Source organism: Physcomitrium patens, chromosome 14, assembly GCF_059467195.1.
Source record: "Physcomitrium patens ecotype Gransden chromosome 14, ASM5946719v1, whole genome shotgun sequence".
NCBI classification, from domain to species: domain Eukaryota; kingdom Viridiplantae; phylum Streptophyta; class Bryopsida; order Funariales; family Funariaceae; genus Physcomitrium; species Physcomitrium patens.
The window spans coordinates 14672515-14699285 of NC_143423.1; the positions used below are offsets into that span (position 1 = coordinate 14672515).

The 26771-nt window shown below is 35.8% G+C and overlaps 2 protein-coding genes and 1 non-coding gene across 4 annotated transcripts; 1 reads left to right on the forward strand and 2 right to left on the reverse strand.

Moving 5' to 3' along the window:
• The first annotated feature begins 5918 nt into the window (after positions 1–5918).
• On the forward strand, positions 5919–9271 carry LOC112291188 (protein IQ-DOMAIN 6). 2 transcript variants are annotated; one of them, XM_024538293.3, is made up of 6 exons: positions 5919–6074; positions 6838–7023; positions 7168–7413; positions 7592–7819; positions 7934–8047; positions 8152–9271. In XM_024538293.3, exons 2-6 carry the CDS (start codon positions 6934–6936, stop codon positions 8968–8970), a joined length of 1497 nt encoding a protein of 498 aa, XP_024394061.1. In that variant the 5' UTR covers positions 5919–6074; positions 6838–6933; the 3' UTR covers positions 8971–9271. The 2 variants fall into 2 exon arrangements, with proteins under 2 accessions (XP_024394061.1, XP_024394060.1); XM_024538292.3 differs by lacking the exon at positions 5919–6074 and adding an exon at positions 6119–6459.
• Positions 9272–9381: 110 nt separating this feature from the next.
• TRNAK-UUU (transfer RNA lysine (anticodon UUU)) lies at positions 9382–9454 on the reverse strand. The gene has a single exon. It is a non-coding gene; the product is annotated as a tRNA-Lys (tRNA).
• A 395-nt stretch (positions 9455–9849) lies between these two features.
• On the reverse strand, positions 9850–13329 carry LOC112291040 (uncharacterized). Its single transcript, XM_024537979.3, has 3 exons — positions 12406–13329; positions 11393–12014; positions 9850–11275 (listed from the first exon to the last, which is right to left on the reverse strand). The coding sequence occupies exons 1-3, from the start codon at positions 12850–12852 to the stop codon at positions 10866–10868; spliced, it is 1479 nt and encodes a 492-aa protein (XP_024393747.1). The 5' UTR covers positions 12853–13329; the 3' UTR covers positions 9850–10865.
• Positions 13330–26771: the final 13442 nt, after the last annotated feature.

Here is a 26771-nt window from a genome sequence, read left to right on the forward strand (position 1 = left end):
CAATTTAATATTCAAATTTCTTATTTTCTTGTATTTATAAACATTTATAGCTTCGTGAACTTTCATTTGTAAACCTTACAACTTAATAATAGATCAAAAGTATATGATAAAATGATATGAAAGTATGTCAATTTTAATTTCTTTATTTTGATTTTTTTTATAATTATAATATACTTTTAAAGCTATTTATAGCTATTTATAATAATTTTCTTTTAATATTATTTAAATATAATAAAACTATATTATTTCTAACTATTATAATTATCAAAGGTGGTTTCAACTACATTGGCTTTTAATCACATGGGTGGCTAACTCCTTTCTCTTTTTACATTCTCTTATTTTTTCTTAATCTTATTTAAACTTATTTCTATGAGTTATTTTTTTTTTATACCAAGTTTTTTTTATACCAAGTTTTTTTTTTTTTTTTTTTTTTTTTTTCTTTCTTCTTTTATACTAATCTATTTCATATTTTTTTACAATATACCTTCTTAATAAAATGATATATTTATTTTATTAATTATAATTTCTAATATTAATAAAGATTTAATAGTAATTAATAAATCTTTAAAAATATTAGTCACCTTTTATTGATTTTGAAACCTTTCAATATATAATAGTCTAAATTTTTATACGATCCATCATAAAGCCATCATTTAAAAAAATATATCCTAAAAAGTGAACTCAAGTTATGTGAAATATATACTTTTTCATCTTGGCATATAGTCCTATATTTTTAAGTTTTTATAATACACTAAAAATTTAAAAAATCATATTCTTTTGTATTCTTAGAATAGATTTAAATATTTTTTAAATAATAAATAAAAAATCATCTAAAAATTCTTTAAAAATATCATTAATAAGACATTACAAAATAACTAATACATTTTTGAGTCCAAAAGACATGACATTATATTTAAAATTTTCATATCTGATTCAAAATGAAATCTTTTGTTTATCTCTTTTTTTAATGCTTATTGAATTCTATACTTTTTATAGATCTATTTTTTTATTACTCTTTATTTGATTCAATTACTGAAGAAATTTTGATATAAAAGGTAAAAGATACATATTTTTGATGGTGATCTTGTTGAGCTCTTGATAGTCTATATACATCTATAGCAACTTTTTTTTTCTTTATTAAGAAGATAAGAATTTTAGCTTGAGATATTAATGGTGTATGAAGTTTTTAGCAAGATTCTCATTAACATACTTCTTAAGTGCAACCAATTTATTTTGCAGTAAGCCATAGATTACTCCAAATGGAAGTTGAGCTCGTCCTTAAAGATCAATTGAATAATCAAATTAACAATGATATAGAAAAATATTTAATTTTTTTCTAATAAATAACTTGACAATCTTTATGTAAGCTCAAAATATTGCTTGAAGTCTTTTTATCATATATATATATATATATATATATATATATATATATATATATATATTCAATAGCAAAAGATGATAATTTTTTTGTAACATGCATAAAAGTTCTTGCACCTACCAATAAAGTTTTGGATATATTAGACTTGTGACTTTCTACTTGAATAAAAAAAGTTTGAATTATACTATAAAAAAATTAAAATTATAAGAAATTTATGCTATTTAAAGATTATACTTCTCTAGTCATAATAAATTTTAAATAATTGAGTTAAAAAGAGATCTAATAACATTAAATGATATGCTATTATGACCATTTGTTACCACTTTTATATAAAATATTTTCATAGGTAATATCTCCAAAAGACAATAGACTACTATCTATGATTTTTATATGTATGGACTTAATTTTTTTTTATTAAGGATGTTTATTATTATTATTTTTAACTAAATATTTATCAATAAAATAAGCTAAGATTTTTAAATCTAATAAAGTAGAGACTTTTTAATTTTTTTGATTCTATAGGAATATTTATTATAAAGCAAGATGAGAGATTTAAAAAGAAAATAGGACCTTTACTTGATATTGCAAAAGATTTTAGCTACATATTCCCTATTTTAGTTGAATAAACTTATTTTTTAAGACATCTTCATTTTGTTGCTTCTTTAGACAATGATATGTAGCATGCTAAGATTCTTTATAATATAAGTACAATTCTTCTTAATGATGTTAAGTCTTATTTTATTCAGGGAGATATTTGCATTATATCATATTAATTTGCATAGATTTTTGCTATAATGAATAAGTTTTAAAAACTTAGAAGTTGTTGTCATAACTTGATTTATTCTTCTCTAATCATATCTTTATTCTTGACATCTTTCAAAAATTCAATTATTGCATATAATGGCTTGAATAATAAATTATTTCAATGAATTTTATTTTGACATTATTAATAATAAAATTTTAACATTGTCTTTTAATTTATGTCAAAATTAATTAATATAGACTTTGTCATTCCAGTCCATATTACAAGCAAGGTTTTAAAATTCAGTAGCATATATGATAGCTAAATATTATCTTTATTTTAGATATAAGACTTTGGTCTTTGCTACCATTTTCTTGATCACTTACTCCAAATGTGGTTCTTAAACACTTTTAAGAATGAATTTATATTGTATAAAAGACACAAATCTTTAAAAAAAAATTAAAATAAAATACCAAATAAAGAACTTTCAAATAGAAGTGTGTCTATAAATCCAACTTGAGTAAATCTATCAAGATATTGATATCAACATATCTTGATAATTTGAGTAAATCTATCAAGATATTGATATCAACATATCTTGATAATCTATCAATATAATTTAAGATAGGATTTAACTTGTTGTATAAATCTTTGAAATTTAGATCTTGTTCCATTGAATTTCTTCATCATATTAATCTTTGCTTCCTTTATATTAATAATAATAAGACTTCTTAGATTCAATTTTAAGATTGATTTATATGCTTTTTTTAATTACACAACTTTTTGGGGTAGAGATTGAATTTCATTATTGACTTCTTCGATAGATGTAGGAATAATATCTCTATAATTTGTATTGATAAAATATAAAATTTTCATCTTAAAAGTATTGATAAGTTTATAAAGATTTGTAATAAATACAAATCTATTTTTATTTCTACCAATTATAGCATCTATAATTTTTCCTTCTATTTCTATAGTAGACAGTTTTAACAAATCTACAAATAAAATTAAAAGAGGATAATTTGCAAGTTTTAATATCAAATAAAAATTTCTACTAAGAGAGATAGTCTACTCTTTTTAACAAAAGAATCAATGTAAGAAAACAAAAAATATTAATTCAAAGATAGATAGCCTATAACCTTCAAAACACAACAAATGACGTGATGTAAGCCACTGTTAATCTTAGAAATTACAATTAATAACGTTAAGATATTATAGAAGAACAAATTATAGAAGCAAGTATAAATAAGGTAAAAAAATAAAAGAAAGTGAGAAAATCAAAGTGGTTAGCTGCCCATGTGTACAAAAGATAAGGTGGTTTAAATTACTTTAGGAAGTTAAAACCACCTTTGATAGTTATGGTAGTTAGAAACAAATTAGTTTTATTATGTTTTAAATAGTATTAGTAGAAAATTACTATAAAAAAATATAAATAGCTTCAAAATCATATTATTAGTATCAAAAAGAAAATCATAATAAAGAGATTAAAATTGACATGCTTGCATGTCATTTCATATAATTTTTGGTCTTGTATTGAGTTTTAAAGAGTTGCAAGAAGAATCAAAGTTATAAATGTTTGAAGTATAGGTTGAGGAAGATGAAGTCAAAAAGAAATTAATAAAGATATAAATGTATGAAGTCTGAGTTAAAAAAAATAAAATTATAGATGTGTGAAGTTTATTGACAAATAAAATTGATAGATAAAATTAATAGATAAAATGAAGATAGTTTCTAAGATAAATTATCAACTATGACTTTGACAAAATCACAATTTGTGAGAAACAAGTACAAGGATAGTTCCTATGTGAAAATATAGAAGGGATACTTGAGATTCTTGAGGTGTGAGAATCTATGTATTTAGCCACTTACTTTAAAAATAAAATAAGAATAGTGAAATATAACTCTTGTCAAATTGTCAAGAATATAAATTACAAATAATCAAAGAATGAATACATTCTTGTATTACTAAAATAGTATAGATAACCACTAAAAGATGGTATAATATTAAGACTAAAATAACTATTGTTAACAACAAGAAGACCAAAGATTCATAAAAATAAGACTAAGAACAAGAAATGCATTGATAAGAGTGAAAAGACTTTATTTTTACTTCCATATATACTATCTAATTAGGAGCCATGTGGCAATGTTTTATATGACCTCCAACACGTATGTACCTTACAAGATAAATTTCCTACATATATATTCTATAGAAAACTTATTGGCCAAATTTTCAACCTATCAACTACCTATAAAGACAAATAAAATCAAATCTACATTTATAAAGCTTCTCTATAAGATATTATTAAATCTACTTACTTCTATCTAATTCCTTTAATCTAAGTAAATATATATATATGTTTGTGACAAAATAATCAATTCAAAGGTCATATATAGAAAAGATGAAATAAAATATATATTTTTCTTACACAACACAAATTAATGTTGTTTGCAAAAGAAAAAAAAAATCTATTAAATTATCCTTAAAATATGGTTTTTGAAATGAATCCAAGAAGCGATGTTAAAAAATGCTTAAAAAAATTTATATATATATATATATATATCATACTTCTTATAATGATTTGAATCAAGAAATGAATTAACATATTTAGACTTACAACATAAATAAAAAAAAGTAAATAAATAATATTTATTTTGTGGCTTCTAATTACTATATGATATGTCCAAATGAGGACTTTTCTTTACCAAGTAGGCAACATTAATGAAGCTTTTGAACCATAACATTTCAAAGTGGGCTTCTACATATAAATCTCCTTATAATTAAATATTTTTAAAGTATAATTACATATTATATCACAAATAAATAGGATAAAAACATGATGGTATTCACATCTTTGAAATTCTTTCTAAAATGATTCAAACATGTTCTATTTATACATTTTTTGTTTATTTCTTTTACAATAGAATAAAAGTAAAAAATATATATATATATGCCCATACATATAAAATGACTTACATAATCATATACACTTACCTTCTTTCCAAAAAAATTACACACAAGATAATCCTAACCTTAAGAAATGAGGTCTTGAATAAATTAGCAATTGTTTAATGCGAACTAAGGTAAAAATACTTGCTAATGTTTACAAGGGAGGGTTTCTGGCCGGATTTTTCTTTCACGGTTGGGGTTTAGGCGCGAAGGCCAAACCTCCCCAACGACATTACCGATGCATGTTCGGTGACGTAACCCTAATTTCAAACTAATTCCACGGCCCGTGTCGGTGGTATCTTCCACAGGCCGCCAGTTTGTCGACGTTCCCAAGGCAAGTCGCCGAAGAATCGCTGCACTTCCATCTCATGGAGCAGTGAAATTAAAGTTCCGCGCTCCAGCACCTTTTCCGTTTGATTTGCATGGAAGCGCAATGCGAAGCATAATGAGGATTATCAATATTTATTCATAAAGATATAAACACAAATATGAATAAATGCGCAAGTAAGTATATTCTCGTAGCGCCCCACAAACCTCCTCTTGGAAGGTGCAGACACCTGACAGGGCCAGAACTGCGCATGCGATGGAATCGTGCGAGGGGCATCGAAGCACAGCGCAACGTCTATGGGTAACGGAATGATTCGAAACCCGTTCGACTCCAACAGCCATTCCAAGGCTCTGCAACAACTCCCCCCCGCATGTGCCTGCTGCCACACACATATTCAAATTTTCCTCCCATTTCCCAGACTAATGCCCCCTTCATCTCGTGCCTCCCGGCAGCAGCATTGGAAAGCATAGCTTTTCGTTTTCGATACTCCTGCAGACCCCCCCCCCCCCTCCCACTGCAGAAGAAAAATGTAAGTACAAGTTCAGCAGCATCGTCATTAGCAAGATACAGTACCCACTGTAACAATTCAAACTGCCGCCAGTATAGCGTCTTTTTCGAGAGGACTGCTGAACTTGAAGTTGGTTGCGAGGACGAAGTATTCGGTTTGGTCTACTGGGTAGGTCGCTTGGTATCCTGCTGAGATAGCTCTGGACATCGCCCAGTGGGCTTGAGTTTTTCACTTGGCTGCAGTTTGCGGGTCTGAGGCACACCACTGATCGCACTGTGGCACGTGGGTGGAGCTTCATTTTAAATTTTGAGCTGCCAGTGTCGTGGTTTGCAGGAGAGTCGGCTGTGCATTGAGGCTTTGGTCACGCTCGCAGAGTCTATTTGGTTTTGGTTTTGGTTCTGTTCCAGTACAATTGAAGTATTGAAAGGATCTGTGTCGCTAGCGCCTTCACTCATTTGCTTAAGAAGTGTCCTCCTTATTTTGTACATGTATTATCTGCTCTGAGAAGTGTCAGTTTTGTTCGCTCCGTGAGTTTACCTGGTGCTTATGAAAGGTATTACATGCAAATGCTCCCGCGATTGAAGGTCTTTAGCCTCGAGTCGTTGCAACCTTGGGACAGTGATGTTGTGAGCTCGTGGTTGCTATTTCACTCCTTGTGGTTAGGCACGATTGCAATTATTTGCTCCAGTTCAGTGCGAAGGTGCTCGTGTTCATATTAACTCTGGCTAGTTCTGATACTCGAATGAAAACTCGATCCCTTCATACCTGAGGCGCTCCGTCACTAGAACAACTGTGATAATAAACAACATTTACAGTTATCTAGTGGTGAAGTGTTTACTCTCAGCTTTAAGTTAAATGGTTGGTAGCATATTTTGTTTGATTTTTAAAAGAACATGCTTAACATTTAAACTGCGAATTGGATTCTTACCAGGTATAAGTCCTGACAGTGTTTCGGATGATCGGCCACGATTAGTTGTACTACCTCCACCCGCCAGCAAGGAGATAGGATAAAAGCGCAATAAACATCATGGGCGCGTCCAAGAAACTTCTGAAGACGCTTGCCAAAATGAAGAGGATGGTGACTCCAAGTTCACCGGACCACCGGGATATGCATGCGGTGCGTTTCATTCTTTACGTTGGTGGCTATTGTCATCAGATGAACTGAAAGTTGCAGCATTATAGTTCTACTGTGCATTGACTCTATGAGAGTTTTCAACTCTTAACGGAGCTAGAATTTTTGAGGCGTTGTGGCGTTGTGCAGAAGCAAGCTGATGGCGAGAGGAAACAAACTAGGGCCGCACGGAAGACATATGCAGTGGATACCGCCTCCAATAGTTCAATTAAGGACGCCCAGGGTACAATTATCAAAGACGTCAAAGGAATGCTCAAACTAGCAGACTTGGTGAAGAGAGTAGATAACTATCTGCTTATCTCTACGAAGCAGCGGCAGATGAGCCTTGAAAACTTGGCAGCTCTTCGCATCCAGACGGCATTCCGAGCATTCTTGGTAAGCAGTAATCTTCTAATTTGAAAATTTATCACTTTTGTAACATATTGGTCATTTGTAATACTAAATTTATTACCTCCTTCAAAATGCCCTGGTAGTGCAGTACTCATTTTTCGGTTATTTTTACAATATGTAATCATTATTATGACTTTTTATAATTTTTTGTGCACCCGTGTAGGCAAGAAGGGCGTTAAGAGCATTGAAAGGCCTAGTGAGGCTCCAGGCTCTAGTGCGGGGCCACATTGTGCGTCGTCAAGCATCCATCACCCTGCGGAGCATGCAAGCTTTGGTTCGAGTGCAAGCTCGAATCCGGGCTAGTCGGGTGAGGAAGTCATCCGAGGGTCAGGCTGTGCAACGCACTATCTCAGAGCGCAGGTGTCGCAAAGCCATGCTCCTAGACATCGAGGTAAAAAAAACTCTTTAATCAAACTGATTCAACCTGATTTTAAGTACTGCTATAATTGCAGAGGTCACCTACATTCAGCTCAATGAATGATGCATTCGTGTTGTATCCTGGCAGCGGGGTTGGTGCGCGGACTCGGGGACAGTTGAAGATGTGCAAGCCAAGATCCAACAGAAGCAGGAAGCGGTGATGAAGCGTGAGCGAGCATTAGCCTATGCTAACAAATTTCAAGTATGTTCCTCAAGCTGATGGCATTCGTCCATATTGTTGAAATCATGTCAGGGATCTATTAACTGTGTGCCATGACTGATCGATGGATTTTTCTTAAATTACAGTGGATCACTGAGGAAGAGCCAAAATGCGGAGTGTATTCAGACCATGGCCCTCCAGACAACCAACTCTGGGAGTGGAGTTGGCTAGAGCGGTGGATGGCAGCACGTTCTTGGGAGAATCGCGGGCTTAACAGCTGTGGCTTTAAGGAAAAGCCTCATTTCACCTCAGAAACAGAGAGCTTAACTGACAGCACATCCCCTCCTCCAGCGCCGAAGATTACAAAGCAGTGTAGCTCCAGAGGCAGCTTCATCGGCAGCACTCGGGATCAAGTGAGTGTACGCGGAAGTAAACGTATATCTTCGCCAACTAGGTCCCGAGAAAGCCACGCCTATCTTCAATCCTCCACCACAGGCGAGTACAAGCAGCGTGATGGTCTGTTTGTGCCATTCTGCGGCCAGGAAGTCGGAGGTGCGTCATCAGCTCCACGGCCACCGCATGGTCGAGCGGCGCTAGCGCCTAAAGATAGCAACGTCCCCAGTGGAGGACAACCCAGCTACATGACACCCATAAAGTCGTCTAAAGCGAAAGAGAGGTCCCTGAGCACACCAAAGCAGAGGCCGGGGAACTCCCAATCGATCTCTCGAAACGGACAAGCCAACCGGAAGCGGCTTTCATTGCCCGCTAAGAACGTAGTGGAAGGTTTGGTGAGCCCCGTTTCGAAGTTCCAAGCTTCTGGTGAGTTCTCGCTCAGTCCACCGACAATGCAGTGGAAGGCAGCTCAGACACTCCCACCGATCATGCGGTTCGACAGACCTTACTCGAGGAGTGGCGAGATTGGCATGATGGGGAGTAGCAACGCTCTACGGAGGCCGTTCAGATAATCTAACTAAATTAGCTCATGATATCGATCCTCTTCGCCACAATCGTTATAGATGGAATGGTCTCCCTGGGGGCTCATAGCTCATTGGTTCCCCAATTGGGAAACTAGACTGCTAGATTAGAATGTAGGCAAAAATGGTTTCCATGCATTCAGTTTTCGTCCAGTGTGATTCGTATTTCATGCCTCGTGAAATTCGGCTGCGATTTCTCTTGTAGAGAGGAGCACCACCGACGAATCTGAGACCTACTGGTGTTATATTTCGCTTTCGTAAGAGGAATTTTGACGCTGAGCTTTTTCAAATAGCACATGCGCAGTCTGTTTGTCACAACTGAGTCATAAAATTTATTTGAAGTGAACCACAAAGAGATCCTGCTCAGGATTTCAAGACAACGCTGAGATGTGTAATTGCTTGCGCCGACCGTGGGACTCGAACCCACGACCACGTGGTTAAAAGCCACGCGCTCTACCAACTGAGCTAGGTCGGCTGGCTGACATAATATCTTCCAAAAATATATATATAGTGTAATACTTCTTAACAAAAAAGAGGTTCATGAAACTAAAATTCGTATTCAGTGAGTCTTAATTAACGTTGAATGAAGGGCAAACCACATTTCGGAAACTAGTCAAACCACCACTTGTGAATGATTTCATTCCTCAAAAAGTCGATTCACTGCCCCCGAATATATTATTTATTCACAAACCTATGAAGTCTTTATTAATAAATTGCTTCTTCCCTGATAACCAAGTGCTTGAAGGATATGTATGGATTACACGGAATCGGAAGAAACATGCTTTGAAAGTTGAAGGGGATGTGGTGATAATGTAAATCAATGTGATGTGAAAATAATGGGAAAGTGGAAGATCACTACTGGAATTCAAGTTTAGGTCAAAAAAATTTGATTTCAATTTAAGACTAGAAATTTCGTTGTAGACAATTCAGGAATATGTTCACCTAGCTGAGTGTTAGGTTGAAAACTATCGAACCTATGTTTTTTGAAATTCTAAATTGGGAGATCAAAACTCAATCACAAGTACAGTCTATACTGGTAATAATAATATAAGAATGAATTTGTGACACCTCTAAAATAAATAAATAAATCATTAATGAAAAACAAAGCGTGCTATCAATTATCCCTCCTGAAAACAAAAATCAAGGGAAAATACTCCAATTGGTACCCAGAGTTTGGGTTTCGGCTTCAAACTGGACGTCGTTTTGCAGCCTCGGAAATGCCGCCATCGCCATCGCCACTGGTCACTGAACTTTGAAGCTCACCGACGAGGTAACACGAAACATGATTGGAGAAGAAGAAGCAAACACACAGATGGAAAGACTCCGGCAGTAGAAGTCTGAAGAAACACATGAACGGAATGGATTGAAAGGTTTGCTGCACAAGAGATTCTGGTGTTGCAGGAACAGGAAAGACGGTGCGGTGGAGATGTTGAGCTGCAAACGTCCCTCCATCGCCAGGGAGCTGACTTTTCATGGGCCTGATGACGTCTACGACAGAACAAGGGAGATGACTCGTCGTCGGTGTTCATTACAAACATCCACCGGAGCAATTTGCCGACTGAATCGAAGACCGGTCGTCGTAGAAACAGCTCCTGAGGGAAAAACTTGCTATCAATCCATCCCCCTACTGGAAGCCCAAGGAAGTTCACAGCCTCCAGGTGTGCGAGAATCACACCTTTACCCACTGCTAATTGATGGGGTGGGGCGAAACATCGTCTCGAGGCTACAACCCGAGTGAGTGTCGAATAACTAAGGTTCCTGTGTTCAACTTGCGATCGATACTGGTATCGTGAGGCTTGGATGGGAGCAGTACGATGGCAGAGCAGTGAGATGAAGAGTCAGCCCTAACAGAAAAAGAAGAGGTTTGCTGCCATCTGTGAGGGTTTTCACATGGATGGTGACTTAACGGTGAGGTTGCGGCTCAAGGCTGCAACAACGCTGCCCACGCAAGTCACCGAGGTGGTCTTCCCTACGTTAGCAGCTTGGTAGTTCCAGAATTCTGCATCGACATCTCCGTTCGCGGCCTTGACAGCCACGGCAACATCCCTCCATCTGTGGTTTGAAGCGCTTTCGTAGCTCAAGTCACATGGAACTCTCCTCAAGCAGGACGGACTCAGCATTCTCACGTCGTGAACAACGAGCGAGACGGCTCCGTCTCGCACGTAGAGCTCGTGATCTTGGGATCCGATACCGTAAAAGGTGCTAGCGGAGCTCAAGTTGAGTGACATTTGCCTGCTGTTCGCCCTCCTATCCCACAACGAAACGGTGCACCCAGGATTGGCCGTTACTGGTCCGCCTGATACACAAAACCTACACATGTTAGGCACAATGAACACATACAAATGGAATGGTTACAGTTGCTCCAGTTGGTGATAAAAATGCAGTGTAAAGGTGACGGTGGTCGAGGATGGACCTGTAAACAATGTATTGGATGCTTCGCTTCTGTCCAAGTGGACGCACTGCATCACGGAGTGGTATGTCTGGTAGATCTTCTCGAATGTGGGACACACGAGATTTGCAATGCAGACCAATCCCCCGACGTTTCCGAGAACGGCAACTTTCGGCTCCCAATTCACATCAAAAACAGTGATCACGCCGGAGAATCTGTTCGGGAGGTGAAGCATCTTCAGAGTGGATTCGGTCTTACTGTCCCATAATCTGACTACATCGTTCGCCCGGCTTGTTCTGATTAGGGATCCTGTTTCTCCCAATTGGTAGACAGGGTGACGGTCACTGAAGACGGCGTCGCGTATTCTAAGCTTCAAGAGAGGATCCCATTCATAAGACGAAGGTTTAGAGACTGTACATGAGAGAGAGGGAGGAGCTGTGCATGCGAAGGGCTCCGTGAGAGATTGCGCCCAGAAGAGTAAGATGTAATCGGCATTACGAGATGGGAGGAAAGCTGGCGACACATCCCAGTCGACTCCCTCGCGCTTCACAACCGGTGCCGTACTTCCAATGCGTTGAAGAGGAACTAACAAGGATTTGTCTGCGATCGTCCGAGAGCCCGCAGATTTTGTTCGCCTTAAAACAATCTGTGCACAAGAACAACCGCACCCCCTTAAGCAAGACTGTCGCTCTTATCGGCACTTGAGGGAAACACCTTGTACTCATTTTCCGTAGCCTGAATTCAGGGGGGAGAAAGAAAATGACGGAATCATGGCCGCAATCTGATTGAGAGTTCGAATTCGGAGGAATTACCCTACGAAGAAAATGCTGTATCAATTTTAACGCCTCGGCCTCGGATACACTGTATGCCTAGGAATGCGCCGATTTCTGTCGTCCTATATTCCAGGGAACTATTGGAAATGTGTGGCTGTTAGAGGGACATTGCTAGAAGAGCTCATTCGGCTTTGTTCAACGAAGTGGGTATTGAAAACATCGTACACCTCGCGGGAATCAAGCCATGACGAACAGGAAAAATACCTTCTCAGAGAGAACGCGACCAGCGAAGGGTTCCTTCTTGGGCAGCAGGGAGCATGGCGAAGTCTTCTTCTCGAAGATGAAGAACATTTCCGCAGCCACTTTGCTGGCGGCTTCCGATGCACAAGTCGAGGAGTTCGAAGCAGCTTCGTTGCAGGAATCTGAGGAGCAGCTCAACATTTTGGCACTGAACATCCCGCTTGCAGTGACAATGCTGCCATCGGACATGGAGGAGAACGAGAGCAGCCGCAGTCGCACATGGCCCGGCTTGGCTCCCCATGACCAGCCCACGCTCACAACACTCACCCTCGTCAGTGAGAAGACCGCAATCACAACGGTAGCTAGAATCGCAACCCACACCCATTCCGATCCCAGAAACCTGATAGATCCGAGCCCCACCCCCGGATTCTGCAGCATCACCCCTCTCACCAACGCATCCATGTCCTCCATGAGTGAGAAGTCACTCCGAAACCATTCGCACTATTCTCAGAACTCGAACCATCTACCACCAACGACGCTGCGAACTCCTCTGGCACACAGCCAGCTTCGCGAATCTGAAACCAAGCTGTGGAGAGATTGTGAGATTTTCAGAAGAAGGGACCTACGGAGACGGGGCTATTTGTAGCAATTGGCAAATGCACAAGCTGTGGCAGGAATTTCATGAACATGTGGTAAACTATGAATTTGGTAGCAGTACTTTTGGAGAAGTGTGGGGAGGTGTTCTATTATGGAGATTCCAAAGAAAATTTTGCTAAGCAATGCGAATTCTTTTCTTTAAAAAACCATCCGAGACAGCGCACCCTCCGTTGCTTCCCCGAGACCGCGGCCCTTGTGCATGGAGTTGTTGACTGCATTCAAAGGCTTGCGCCGTGAAATTTTGAATTTTTTTCAATTTTGGTTGGAAAAATTTCCTCGCGGATGGCTGAGAATTCCAACTCCTGTTGTTCTTCTACGTATTTCTTACGTGGATTTAGATCCAACTGTGGAACAGCAACTGAAGAGGATTGTGCAAAGAGAGGCACGGACATGAAAACCTAATTGATTCGATCATATTTTACTGCTGGAGAAATGAATTCGGGCAAAGTGGACGATAACGGATCCTTGAAGGGCTCATTATTTGCAAGGTGTGCCCTGGGGACCTTTTCCACGAAGAGGGGGCGACGTGCTTGACAAAATTAGAAGGAGCATGTCATGCTATTGGGTAAGGAAATAAAGTCGTGCATGCCTTCCTAGTTAGAAATTAGATGGAATTGTAACTATTTCGCAGCGGCAACTGTTAGGCAATCTGTATAAGGCTGATCATGCACTCTGCGTCGCTGGTGTGAATGTTCCCATGAGCCTTTTCTCTGTTTCACAATACCCAAGTAATGAATCCTCATGTGGGTTATGATCCGTTATGTTCGCCTTCTATTGGGATCATTTATTACTCCCATATTACCCTAAACCACCCTCACGCACATCGTACATTTTGCTGAGTGTGTGGATGTTGCTAATGTACACGAGTGCTTTTTCCATTAGAAGACACGATGTTTTTATACATGGTGGGTATCCTAGCCGCAGTACGCAGTAAAAGAGTTTTCACCTAAGCGAGATGAGGTGACGTCATTGTTGCAGTTGACGTGAAGTGAGTGGGATGATTTATCATTGTTGTTTATGTAGAGCGAACACAAAGTGACTTGGCTGTCGTCGTGGAGCGAGAAGGAAGGGACTTCATTGAGCGTCAGACGAGGTGTATATTTGGAAGTGATGTTGTCAAGGGATGAGGAATGCAGGTTGGGTATTGCCAACACTTCCCCTCAATCTGCATTCATTATTCCTTCTCGCGATGGCACATTACCATTTCGCTTCAACCAATGCTCTTGAGCAGCTTGAGTATGTAATTGATGATTTACCACTGGTGAGACATTCACGATTTTGTTTCCATTTTTTCTCTTTCAGTTCATGTTACCGCCATGTTAGCGATTGATCTTTTGTTGGTTGTGTTTAATACTAGGTCTTGCTTCTTTCGGTCTGGCTTATTGTTGTGATTCTACAACGAGTTTGCAAGTTCTTCAATCTCTTGCTCTCTTGGTTGTTGGTATCCGTATTGCAAAGGAACAATGAAAGAGCTATTGATGTTTTTTTGGTGTTGCAATCAACAGAGTTGCTGGGAGCTGGGATTTTGTCAAAGACACTCTCCGAAGTTTTATGTTGAGCGTTGTGGTTGTAGCATAGGAATCTTTATGTCTTGGTTAGAATGTATGAAACAAGTTCAAGGATTTTGGAGAGCAGAATTCAAAAAATTTAGAATTTGGAACAAGGCAAATGAGTACCTTCAATTAAAAAGACAAGTTTAGACAATCTAGGATTGAATTCTCCCTTTTTGTATATCTACCTTGTTACTATTTTTAGTCTATCCAATTTTTATTTTCAATACATTCAATTGGTTCTAAAGCCTTTGTAAAAATATCAACTTGTAAATATGTAGGAATGTATCTTATTTCAATTGTTCCATGATGCTTATCTCTAATGTGATGATGATTTAGTTCTATATGCTTTGTTCTATGGTGCAAGATTGGATTTTAAACTAAAATGATATTGAATGTTTATCATCTAGGTGAAGTTTTTTAAATAGTCTGTAGAAGTATATAATGTTGCGGGTGATTTTTGAGAGAATGTAATATTCAACTTTTGTCAACGAAAGTGCAAACGATGATTGAAGCTTCCTTGACTATGCTAGAGGTGCTAATCCTATTTTATAGAATATATTTGATGTTGATTTGTAGAAGTCAACATACTCAATCTGTATTAGCAAAGGTAAAGAATCATCTTTTGTCATTGGAAGAATAAAATATTCCATGGTCTATGGTACCCTTGAGGTATTGTAGTGTTTTCTTTATTACAATTAGATGAATGAATTGGAGGTTATACATGTACCTCAATACCTTGCCCATTGCAATTTGGATGTCATAAGGACTTATGATTGTATATGGTAGCTTCCTTATAAAGCTTTGGTATAGCTTATGATCAATCATAGGTATTTTAATTTTTCTTCATAATTTAGATTTTGAATCTATTGGTACTAAAAAAAGATTTGTACTAAATCAATCTAAATTTATCCAATAAGATCTAAATATAGTATCATTAATAGAAATAAATCTCTTTCATTAGTATATTTTAGTTCAATCTCCAAATAAAGTTTTGTATCCTATAAATGTGTCATTTCAAAGTTGTTCATTAATTTATCCTTAAATATTTGAATATGAATAATATTATCTTTTATAACAATAATATCTTCCACATAGAGTAATACTATGGTATAGTTATGATTTCAAATTGTAAAATATATGTTAAGATCTTCATTACTTTTTTGGCTATTTTGGTCTTGTAAATTTGTGTCAATTTAATCAAAGCAAGCTAATTTTCAAACTTAATCAAACCAAGCCAATTTTCATTTCTTAACATTACTACTAGGTCCAAACTTCATTTTGAAGATCTACTTAGCTGATATTAGAGTTTTACCTTTGGATAAGTCTATCAAAATCTAAGTACTATTTTTTTTCTTAGATTCCACTTCTTATTCCATTGCTTCTTGCCATCTAGTGTATTGAATTATTTCTTCATAGTTCTTTGGTGTAGAAGTTGTTTCAATTATAAGCATATAATTATCTTTTAATTTTATATTAGATTTTATGTTTTGAATAGGATATCTTTGTTGATAATCTTGTTCTATGGTTGCATGTTGAAAAGCACGCCTAAGTATTGTCTTCTAAACAAACTCAAACTGTCCATTCGAGTTGATAAAGGATTTGTGTTTTTTTTTCTTCTCCAAAATTGGAATTCTTAGTGATGGAGGTTTTGTCATCCATTTGTTAATTTGTTGTATCATATGTATTTTTGGGTGATAAATCAATCTTTAGAAATATTTATAATTCTTTTATTAGGATTAAATTTATAGTTATATAATCAAAACTTATTAGAATTTCATCAAATATTATGTATCAATTAATTTGGATCTTGTAATATATCAAATTAAATACTCTATAGGCTTTTGTTTGATCATCATACCTTAAGAATGTCCATTTGATTGTTTTACTTTCTTCAATTTGTCCTATTTTTTTTAGGATGTAGAAATAGACAACAGATCTAAAGACTTGTAAATAGTCTACATATAATTTGGTCTTGCTAATGAACTAATCTAGAGTTTTATCTTAGTTTGTTATAGTGGAGCTAAGATTTACTAGATAATTAGGAAAATAGATAGATTTTATCCACAAGTAAGCTAATAGTCTGCATGCTATCAACATTAAGTATTCCATTTCTATTATTGTTTGATTTTTCTATTTCTTAACTCTATCTTGTTGTAGAATATGCACCATGGTAAGTTACATATTTATTCTATGGTGTATTAAGAATGTGTTGAATTCTTGCAATAGATATTCTCCTCTTCCATCTATTCTTAAGTATATTATTTTTTTCCCTATTTCTTTTCTTTTTTTATTTATATTTTAAATTCTCTAATTTTTTTCAATATTTCATCTTTACTTTACAAAAAATATACCTAATTCTTTTAAGAGTTATTATTTGCAAATACTAAAAAGTACTTAGAATCTTCATAAGATGGTATTCTCATGGATCTTATTGATTCAAAATGTATGAGTTGTAGTACCTTTTTCAGCACAATGTGGTGAGGTTTTTAGAGTTTTTTCTTGATGTTGTCATTCCATGAAACAATCTTTGTATGCTTCTTGACATGTATTGATTAGTGAAAATTCTTTTACGTAGTGAGCTTGTGACAAGTGCTCTAATCTACCATAATATAAGTACCCAAACTTTTTGTGCCATAGTTATGTATTTTCTTCTATTATTATTAAATTTGCTTCAATGATTTTTGGATTAGTTGTCTTGTCATAAAATTGATAGTCTTTTTTCTTTGTTTCTTATTTATGTGGCTATTAAATTTCTATTTTATTTTTTATCTAATATTAAATATTTATTATTTTGAATACTATTTTTCTATTATCTATTAATGATCTAACTAAGATCAAGTTATAATTTAAAGCTGGCACATATAAAACATTATATAGATTTATTGAATCAGATCCAAATGATATATTTGTAAACTTAGCAACTTCGATCTTATATGATTTTTCATCTATACTTTTCATTGCTCTACTCAGAGTTTGTTCATCTATTAGCTAGAGATTTGAGACTTCTCTAATAAAGTGATTGCAAGCTCTTGAGTCAACATATCAATTCCCATTTTGGTATTTGATGAGATTGGCTTTACTTTTGTTATCAACATATCTTCCATAAGTATTCCTTTTTATATGATTGATGATGAGGTTGTAGTATTGATTTTGTGAGCGATTTAACGCAATGTAATTAGACCTTCTATATGTATAGAAATAAAATGATTATATATTTTTGTGTTGTCCAAATCTAGGTATAGGAAATGATGGTCATATTCCAACAAAGCTCGATGGTCCTCTTGGTATATTTGAAGTTGATTGATTATGTGGGATCTTTCTTATCCAAAGTATTGTGACATTCCTTGAGCTAAGATTCTTTTCTTTTGACCTCATCTTTATGTGAAATAATTATATTTGTCTCTTCTAAGTATAAGGGACAAGAACTTTAAAAAAAAAATTAATAAGTGAAACTTTTTTCAAAGAAAGATGACAAAATAGAAATAACTAAATATGTATATTAAGAAAGAAACTAAAATGGTTATTGTCAAAAGACAAGAAAACTAGAGATCTTTGAAACTAGACTAGAAGCAAGAAAGGAGTTGAGAAGAGTGAAGAAGGCTTCACTCTTGCATGTATATATACTATCTACCTAGGAGCTACGAGGTGACGTTCTATAGGACCTTCAAAAACGTGTTGACTTTGTACAACATGTATCTTAACTTGCAAGGCAAGTTTTCTATGTAGGCACCACATAGGTAGCTTGTTCTATAAGCTACCAATATGCGTGGTACATGATTAACTTGTTGACCAAGTTTCTAACCTACCAATCAAGTATAAACACATATAAAGTCAAAGCAACGTCTATAAAGCTTCTATGAAGCTACTCTAGAAGATATTATGAAATTAATATTTTTTTATCTACTTCTATCTATTCATATCACCTAAATAACAATTATAGTAAATATATGTCTGTAATATTATCCCCCCTTCTAGGGACGAGTTCCATGAGGATCGGTGATCACATGTCGAAGAAGTCTAAGATGCGACAAATTATATTTGCCACATACTCTGATCTTTGTTCTCTTTGAAGATGATTGATAGGGCCTTTCAACCATCGATAGTGTCCCATACAAGGGTGAGAAGACCATCCAATTATTTGATCGTTGTAGAGGCCTTCATAACTTCTTTTAAATAAAATATTTGAAACACCGTCAGGACTTGTTCCTATCTCTAGTAAAATCACCAAACATCGGGAGTCCTTTCTAAGGTCGTGATATCAAACACATTATATCTCACCATCTATTCAAGGAAAAACATGTTGTTCTTAAGGATCTTCATCTTGATTAAGTTGTCTTGAAGGTTGTGACAATCGTAATGTCTTGTCCAATAGGTCAACAAATAAAGGGTCTTAACTCGAATCCACTGGTTGTTGGTTATCCATCTCCTCAGCATCACAACCACAAAGAAGCTATAAACAAGGATTGAAAGTAGAATGTTATCTTGCTTAGATCTTGTTTCTTTTATAAGGAAGATTTTTATCTTGATTTTGATGGATGTCATCAATGAAAAGCCTCCACTGCCTTTTTTGCTTTTACAAGATTCTTTATTAGCTCCCATGTGCATTCACTAATATCATATCCACACCAATGGACAAGATATTCTAATTTATTTTGGTACCACCTTGAATCTAAGACTTCTTCCACTTTAAACTCTTTATTATTGTCCACTTCTACATGAGGTGGTGGAGCTTGTCTTCTTCTTGGTATGTCCATTGTCTTGTATGGTTCAAGAAGAGATACATAGAATATTGGATGGATTTTTATTAACTCCAGTAGGCATAAATGATATGCAATTGGATTGATTTGTACAGAAATAGAAAATAGTCCAAGCCTTTAATAGTCCAACTTGTTGCAAGGACGAGTGGTCTTTATATTGCAATGAAGTAACCATATCTTATCACTCATGTGGAATGATGGTTGTTCCTTTCGATAGACATCCGCATTGATTTTTTTGTTGTTCTTGACCTTCGTTTAACCATGCCTTCATTGTTGCATGTAGCTCTGACAAATGGTTTATCAAATCTTTTGCCACAAGATTATCAACTTTTGAAAAGTCAAAAGTATCAAGTCATGGATAATAATCATAATTAGCAAAAAAAGGTGTTTGTTTTGTGAAAGAATGTATTGTATTATTATAAACAAACTCTGCCAATGACAAAAAATTTGTCCAATCATCTTATTGGTAGTTGATGGTACATCTTAAATACTACTCCAAAACTTGATTAACACGCTCCGTTTGTCTATTAATTTGAGGATTGAATGCCAAAGATAGTTTTATATATACTTTTAGAATCTTAAAAAGAGTCTGCCAAAATCTTGATACAAACTGAATTCCCTTATCTAATATAATATCTTTGGGTAATCTATGATAGCAATAGATATTGTCAAGAAAGAGCTTAGTTGTTTCTTCACCTGTAATAGATTTTGTACATAGTACAAAATATGCCATCTTAGTAAAACGATCTACTATCATGAATATAGAGTCATAAGAACTTGAGATTGGAAGATCCGTGGTGAAATCCATAGAAACAGAAGACCATGGTTGTTTTGGAATGAATAATGGCTAAAGAAGTCTATAAGATCGATGACAATGAATTTTTGATCTTGAGCAAACATCACAAGATCTTTGACTGCCTTCTACATTTGAAGTGACTAAAAATCCTTGGATATTAGTTCCAAAGTTTTATTTTACCTAAAATGTCTTGCTGTTGGAAAGTCATGACGAGCTTGAAGAATATGTAATTGAGCTTCACCTTCTAGAACATATAGGCATTTCTCGAAATATAGTAGATTGTTCTTGAATTCAAACTTGGAATTATCATGAGGTTTTGAAGGATTTCCCTTAATATCACAAATAAGAAGATCAGAAGACATACTTGACTAAACTTGCTTAATGAAAGTTGAATCAATAGTTAGTGTTGATTTCATTGCTCAAAGATGAAGATGCTATGGCTTCAAGAGAATTGTCCATTGCTAATCAAAAGTAACATCTCCTTTCTTTGATGCAAGTTAAGATTGTCTAAAGAGTGCATCTAACAAACTTGGTTGTTTTCCTGGTTGATAAGTGATCTTGAATTCAAATCTTAACAAAGACATACTTCAATGGGCTTAGCGACAATTCAAAACACGTGTTGATATAAAATATTCAAGATTCTTGTGATTTGTATACATGATGATTGGACTAGGAGCACCTTCTAGATAATGACACCATTCTTGAAATGAATCCACGATTGCAAGAAGTTCTTTCTTAAAGATCTCATAGTTGATCTTGACTGCTGAAATTTTTTTGGAATGAAAAGCTATTGGGTGAAGTTTATCATTTGTTTCCATTTGTGACAATACGACATCCAAAGTAAAGTTTGATGCATCTATTTCTATAAAAAATGGCTTAGAAAAATTGATGCAATATAAGATTGGTGCAGAAACAAAGGTTGTCTTCAAAGCTTCAAATGCTACTTCTGCTTCTAGATTCCATTGAAGTCTGTCTTTACAAGTCAAACGTGTAAGTAGAGTTGCAACTTGAGAGAAATCTTTGATGAAGATCGGGTAGTAGTTGGCAAATCCTAAAAAGCATTGGACATCTTCCAATCCATAATAGCTTGAACTTTCTTAGAATCCATCATAAGTCCATCATTTGAAATGATGTATCCCAAGAAGTCGACTTGAGTAGTGTAAAATACTTACTTTTCTATCTTGGCATAGAATCACGCATCTCTTAGTTTTTATAAGACACAATGAACATAAAGTTCATGTTCATCTGTGTTCTTAGAATAGATTAAGATGTCATCTAGATAACATACAACAAAATCATCTTAAACCTTCCGAAAGACATCATTCATTAAATGTTGAAATACTGCTGCTCTATTTGTAAGTCCAAAAGGCATGACGTTGTATTCAAAATGTCAATACCTTATTCAAAACGTAATCTTCCATTCATCTCCTTCTTTGATGTGTATCAGATTGTATGTTCTTTATAGATCTATTTTTATATAGATCTTAATTTGATTCAACTGATCAAGGAGTCTAGATATCAAAGGTAGCGGATACGTATTCTCCATGGTGATTTTGTTGAGTCCTCGATAATTGACACACATCTACAATGATCCATCTTTTTTCTTCACAAATAAAATTGAAGCTCATGCTAGAGATTTGGAATGGCATATGAAGTTCTTGGCTAGATTTTCTTCAATGTACTCCTTGAATTCAGCCAACTCATTTTGTGATAAATTGTAGATTGGTCCAAATGGCAGTTGTGCTCTTTCTTGAAGGTCAATTGAGTAGTCATAGAAACGATGTTTAGAAAGAGTATCCACATTCTTCTTCTCAAATACATCTTGAAAATCTTGATATTGGCTTAGAATGCCACTTGGGATCTTTTCACTAGTAAAAATAAGTGCGGCATAAATGACACAAGGTGATCCTTCTTTTGCAGCATGCAAGAAAGCTCTTGCACCTATAAATATAAGTTTAATTGTACTAGACTTATGACTTTTTACTTGATTAACTACGCTCTTAGTTATACTTTTAGAAAATTTAAAACTACAAGAAGTCCAATCTATTTTAGGATTATATTTTTCTAGCTATGATAAACCTAAAATGATTGGATTAGAGGGAGATTTAATGATATTATATATTATAATGCTACTATGACCATTAATTGCTACTTCTATAGGAAGGATTTCATGAATAATATCTCCTAAAGACAATGGACGACCATCTATGACTTTTACATGAACAGATTTAGTTTTCTTCACTAAAAGTATGTTATGTCTTTTAGAAAATTCTTCATCTAAGAAACTTGTTGAAGCTCCTGAATCTAACAAGGCAGAGGCTTTGTGATATTTAGATCCTGAAATAACATTTATCGTAAAATAAAGAGAGGATTTTGAAGAAAGAATAAAATGTTCACTAAGTGTTGTACAAGGTTCTAGCCGCACGATCTCTATTGTAGCTGGATAAACTTGTTTTTCAACATATTATCTTCTTTGATAGCCATACTCCTCAATTTATAGTTGTGTCGCTTCTTTGAGCAATGTTGAGCAGTGTGCTTAGCTTCTCCACAATATAAGCACAATCCTTCCTAACAATGACGAGCCTTTTCTTGTTCAATAAGATGTTCAAAACGTATCACATCAATTTGCATATCCTCTACTTCCAAATGTATGTGTTGAAGAGATGTTGATATTGCCATTGAATTATTGTAATGCTGAGGTCAACTTATATGATTCTCAAATCGAAATTCAAAAAGTGTTAGGAACATATTCCTTAGAACTTTCTAGAGAGAAGTTTCTAAAATCTTCTAGAAAACAAGCATCTGGAACCTTCTAGAAGAGAAGCCTCTGGAACCTTTTAGAGAGAAGTTTCTAGAAGCTTCTAGAAAAGAAGTCTCTGAAACCTTTTAGAAGAGAAGTTTCTAGAAGCTTCTAGAAAGGAATCCCCTGGAACTTTCTAGAAGCTTCTTAGTTAATAGAAGTAGCTCGAGAAGTTTCTAGAACCTTCTAGAAAGGAAGCCTCTAGAACCTTCTAGAAGCTTCCTAGTTAATAGAAGTAGCTCGAGAAGCTTCCTAAATAGGAGTATATATAGGGATCGAGGCTGAAGAGTTCTTCAGTCAGGACAACACATCTCTTGGAGTTCTAGCTCACCTTTCTGGTGTTGTTCTTATACTCATCTGTTTAATCTAGTTCTGCCACTTCTTCTTGAACTTCTTGTTAGATTTCAAGTCTGTATTTTGTGTCCGTGACAATTTGTCGAGATTGCACTAACTTGAAATATCAGAGCTAGTTCTTTCTTAGTAGAGTGTGGATTACCCCTCTACTTGAAGGTATACTAGCATTTTTTAGAGGTTGCGGATTACCTTTCTCTAAACTGATACTTCTTTTGTTACAATATTGGAGTCTTATTCTTCTTGGAGAGAATGGATTACCCCTCTTCTTGAAATTCTTAAGGCGTTTTATAGGTTGTGGATTACCCTCCTATAAACCAATATTGCCTCTTATAGGGTCATTTTTGTCCTTCTTTTAGAATGGCCGAAGGTCAAGACATTAGTATGACAGAAAGTTCGGAGTCTAAGTTAGATGCTATTATGAATGCCCTTGCTACGTTATCACAAAGAACTGCAGAGATTGAAGGAGTGGTGGCAAGGCTTCATAATGATGGAATATCTAGGATAGCACAATCTAAACTACACCAGCCTCAAATTTCGGCACTTGGAGAAACAACTTTACCTCAGGTTTGACAAGAACCACTAGTTCTACAACATAAGGAGCCTCGAGTTAGCCTTCCAGATAAGTTTGATGGAACACATTCCAAGTTTCGAGGATTCGTCAATCAAATCAGGTTGATAACAGTTTTACAGCTCGAACGATATCCAACGGAGGAGTCACGTGTTGAGCTTGTTGGAACCTTACTTACGGGACAAGCTCTATCATGGTTTGCTCCTTTGTTTGAGAAATGATCATCCATATTAAACAACTTCGAAACCTTTTTGGAAGCATTTGCGGAAGCATTTGGTGAACACGATAAGGTTCGATGGGCTACAACAAAGATCCGGTCGCTACGACAAGGGATGCGTTCTACATCAGTCTATGCTTCGGATTTGAGGCAATTAGTATGCGACATCAATTGGGATGAAGAAGCGTTGATGAGTCAATTCTATTGGGGTTTAAGAGATGATGTGAAGGATTTGCTGTTAACTCTTCCTGATCCACGAACGCTCAATGAAGCCATTAGCCAAGCTATGAAGTGTGATAATCGCCTATTCCAACGTTGTCAAGACCAACGCTCAAGACAACATACAATTTGTCATGCTCCAACTATGTCGGCAAGCGGTGTGAATTTGCATTCAGAGGTGGAAGACATGCAAATTGATGTGGTACATATCAAATCTCTTACTATAGAAGAAAAAAAGCGACGTATGGAGGAAAATTTATGCTTGTATTGCGGTGGAGAAGGCCACAAAGTCGGAAACTGCCCCAAAAAGCAAAATCGAGGCATAGTCAAGACTAGGGGAGTATTTGTTCAGGAAAACGAGGATGCCCAGCCACAGTAGGAACCATGCGGCTGGACAATGAAATATCCCAACAACATTCAGGTTCCTTTCTTTCTGCCCAACCTGCACTTTGTTTTACAATCCCTCTGTTTATCGGCCCTCAAAAACTGAGAACCTTAGCACTACTAGACTCAGAAGCATCTGCTTGTTTTTTAGATGAAGAATTTGTAAAGCGTCATAAGATCCCTTTAGTACAAAAATCAAAACCTGTTCATGTTGAGGTCATAGATGGGCGACCTTTATTGTCTTGTAGCATCACCCATGAATCAAAACCTATAGAAGTAACGTTTAAAGACCATAGTAGTCATATTATTTTTAATATTATTAGAACCCCATCAAATCCTATTATTCTTGGTCTTTCTTGGTTGGAAAAACATAATCCATTGATAGATTGGAGGTTGCGGAAGATGACTTTTCCCACAAAACCACCCAAGAAAAAACCTAATAAAAAACCTCGAAAAAAGAAATCCTTATTTATTGGAGCAAGAGCGTTTATAAGATCATCTAAGGAAGGCACTCCATTTGTCATTTATGCGGCTCCAACTACCGAGGAGAAGATCTCAACAGCAAGTATACCGGAGCAATATAAAGATTTTAAAGACGTGTTTCAAAAGAAGAACGCCGACATACTACCAGAACACCAACCATATGATTGTGCCATAGACTTGCAAGAAGGAGCACAACCATCTTTTGGCCCAATCTACAATCTATCGCAAACGGAGTTGGCAGAGTTACGAAAGTACATTGATGAGAATCTAGCCAAGAATTTCATTCGTCATTCAAAATCATCAGCTGGAGCACCCATCTTATTTGTGAAGAAGAAAGATGGATCATTACGGATGTGTGTGGACTATCGAGGCCTCAACAAGGTAACAAAGAAAAATCGTTACCCATTACCCTTGATTTCTAGTCTCTTAGAACAACTTGGACGTGCGAAGATCTTTACAAAAATTGATCTAAGGGGAGCTTATAATCTCGTATGAATCAAGGAAGGAGATGAGTGGAAGACAACATTCCGTACAAGGTATGGTCATTTCGAATATAATGTCATGCCTTTTGGTCTTACCAATGCTCCAGCGGTTTTCTAACATATGATGAATGACATCTTTCGAGAACACCTCGACGATTTTGTTGTCATCTACTTGGACGATATTCTAATATTCTCTAAAAACGAGGAAGAGCATGAGGAGCATGTTTGTTTGGTCTTGGAGAAACTATGCAAGCGAGGATTATATGCCAAATTGTAAAAGTATTTATTTCACCAGACGGAGATGGAATTTTTGGGATTCATTGCGACTACAGAAGATTTGAAGATGGACCCCAAGAAAGTAGAAGCAATCATGTCTTGGGAGGTTCCGAAGACGGTTAGAAACGTACAATGCTTTCTTGGTTTTGCTAACTTCTATCGGATCTTCATCAAGAATTATTCTCAAGTTGTTGCTCCTCTCACTCGATTAACATGCAAGGATAAGTTGGAATGGGGACCTTTGGCAGAGAAGGCGTTTCAAGATTTGAAGACAGCATTTACTACAGCTCCAATTTTGGTACATCCAGACTTTACAAAGGCCTTCCATTTAGAAACTGATGCTTCAGATTTTGCTTTGGGAGCTGTGCTTTCACAAATGAGTGAAGATAAGAAGCTCCATCCAGTTGCATTCTATTCTCGGAAGTTCTCTACTGCTGAAATCAATTATGAGATCCACGATAAGGAACTTCTTGCTATAGTGGATTCTTTCGAAGAATGGCGTCACTTTCTTGAAGGAGCTGCACATCCAGTAACCATATATACAGATCACAAGAATTTGGAGTATTTCATGACGGCTCGAGTTTTAAATCGGCGTCAAGCTTGGTGGAATATGTCGCTATCTAGATTCGATTTTGTTATCACTTATCGACCTGGAAGACAGCAAAGACTATCCGATGCTTTATCAAGGAGATCGTATCTTGCACCAAAGGCTGGAGAAGCAGCATTTGATCAACAATGTACAACGTTATTGAAGCCAGAGAGATTTCAACTTTGTGCTACTATTGTATCATTTAATGCTGACTTCCTAAACCAGGTACGTGCTATGACTATTAAAGATTCAATA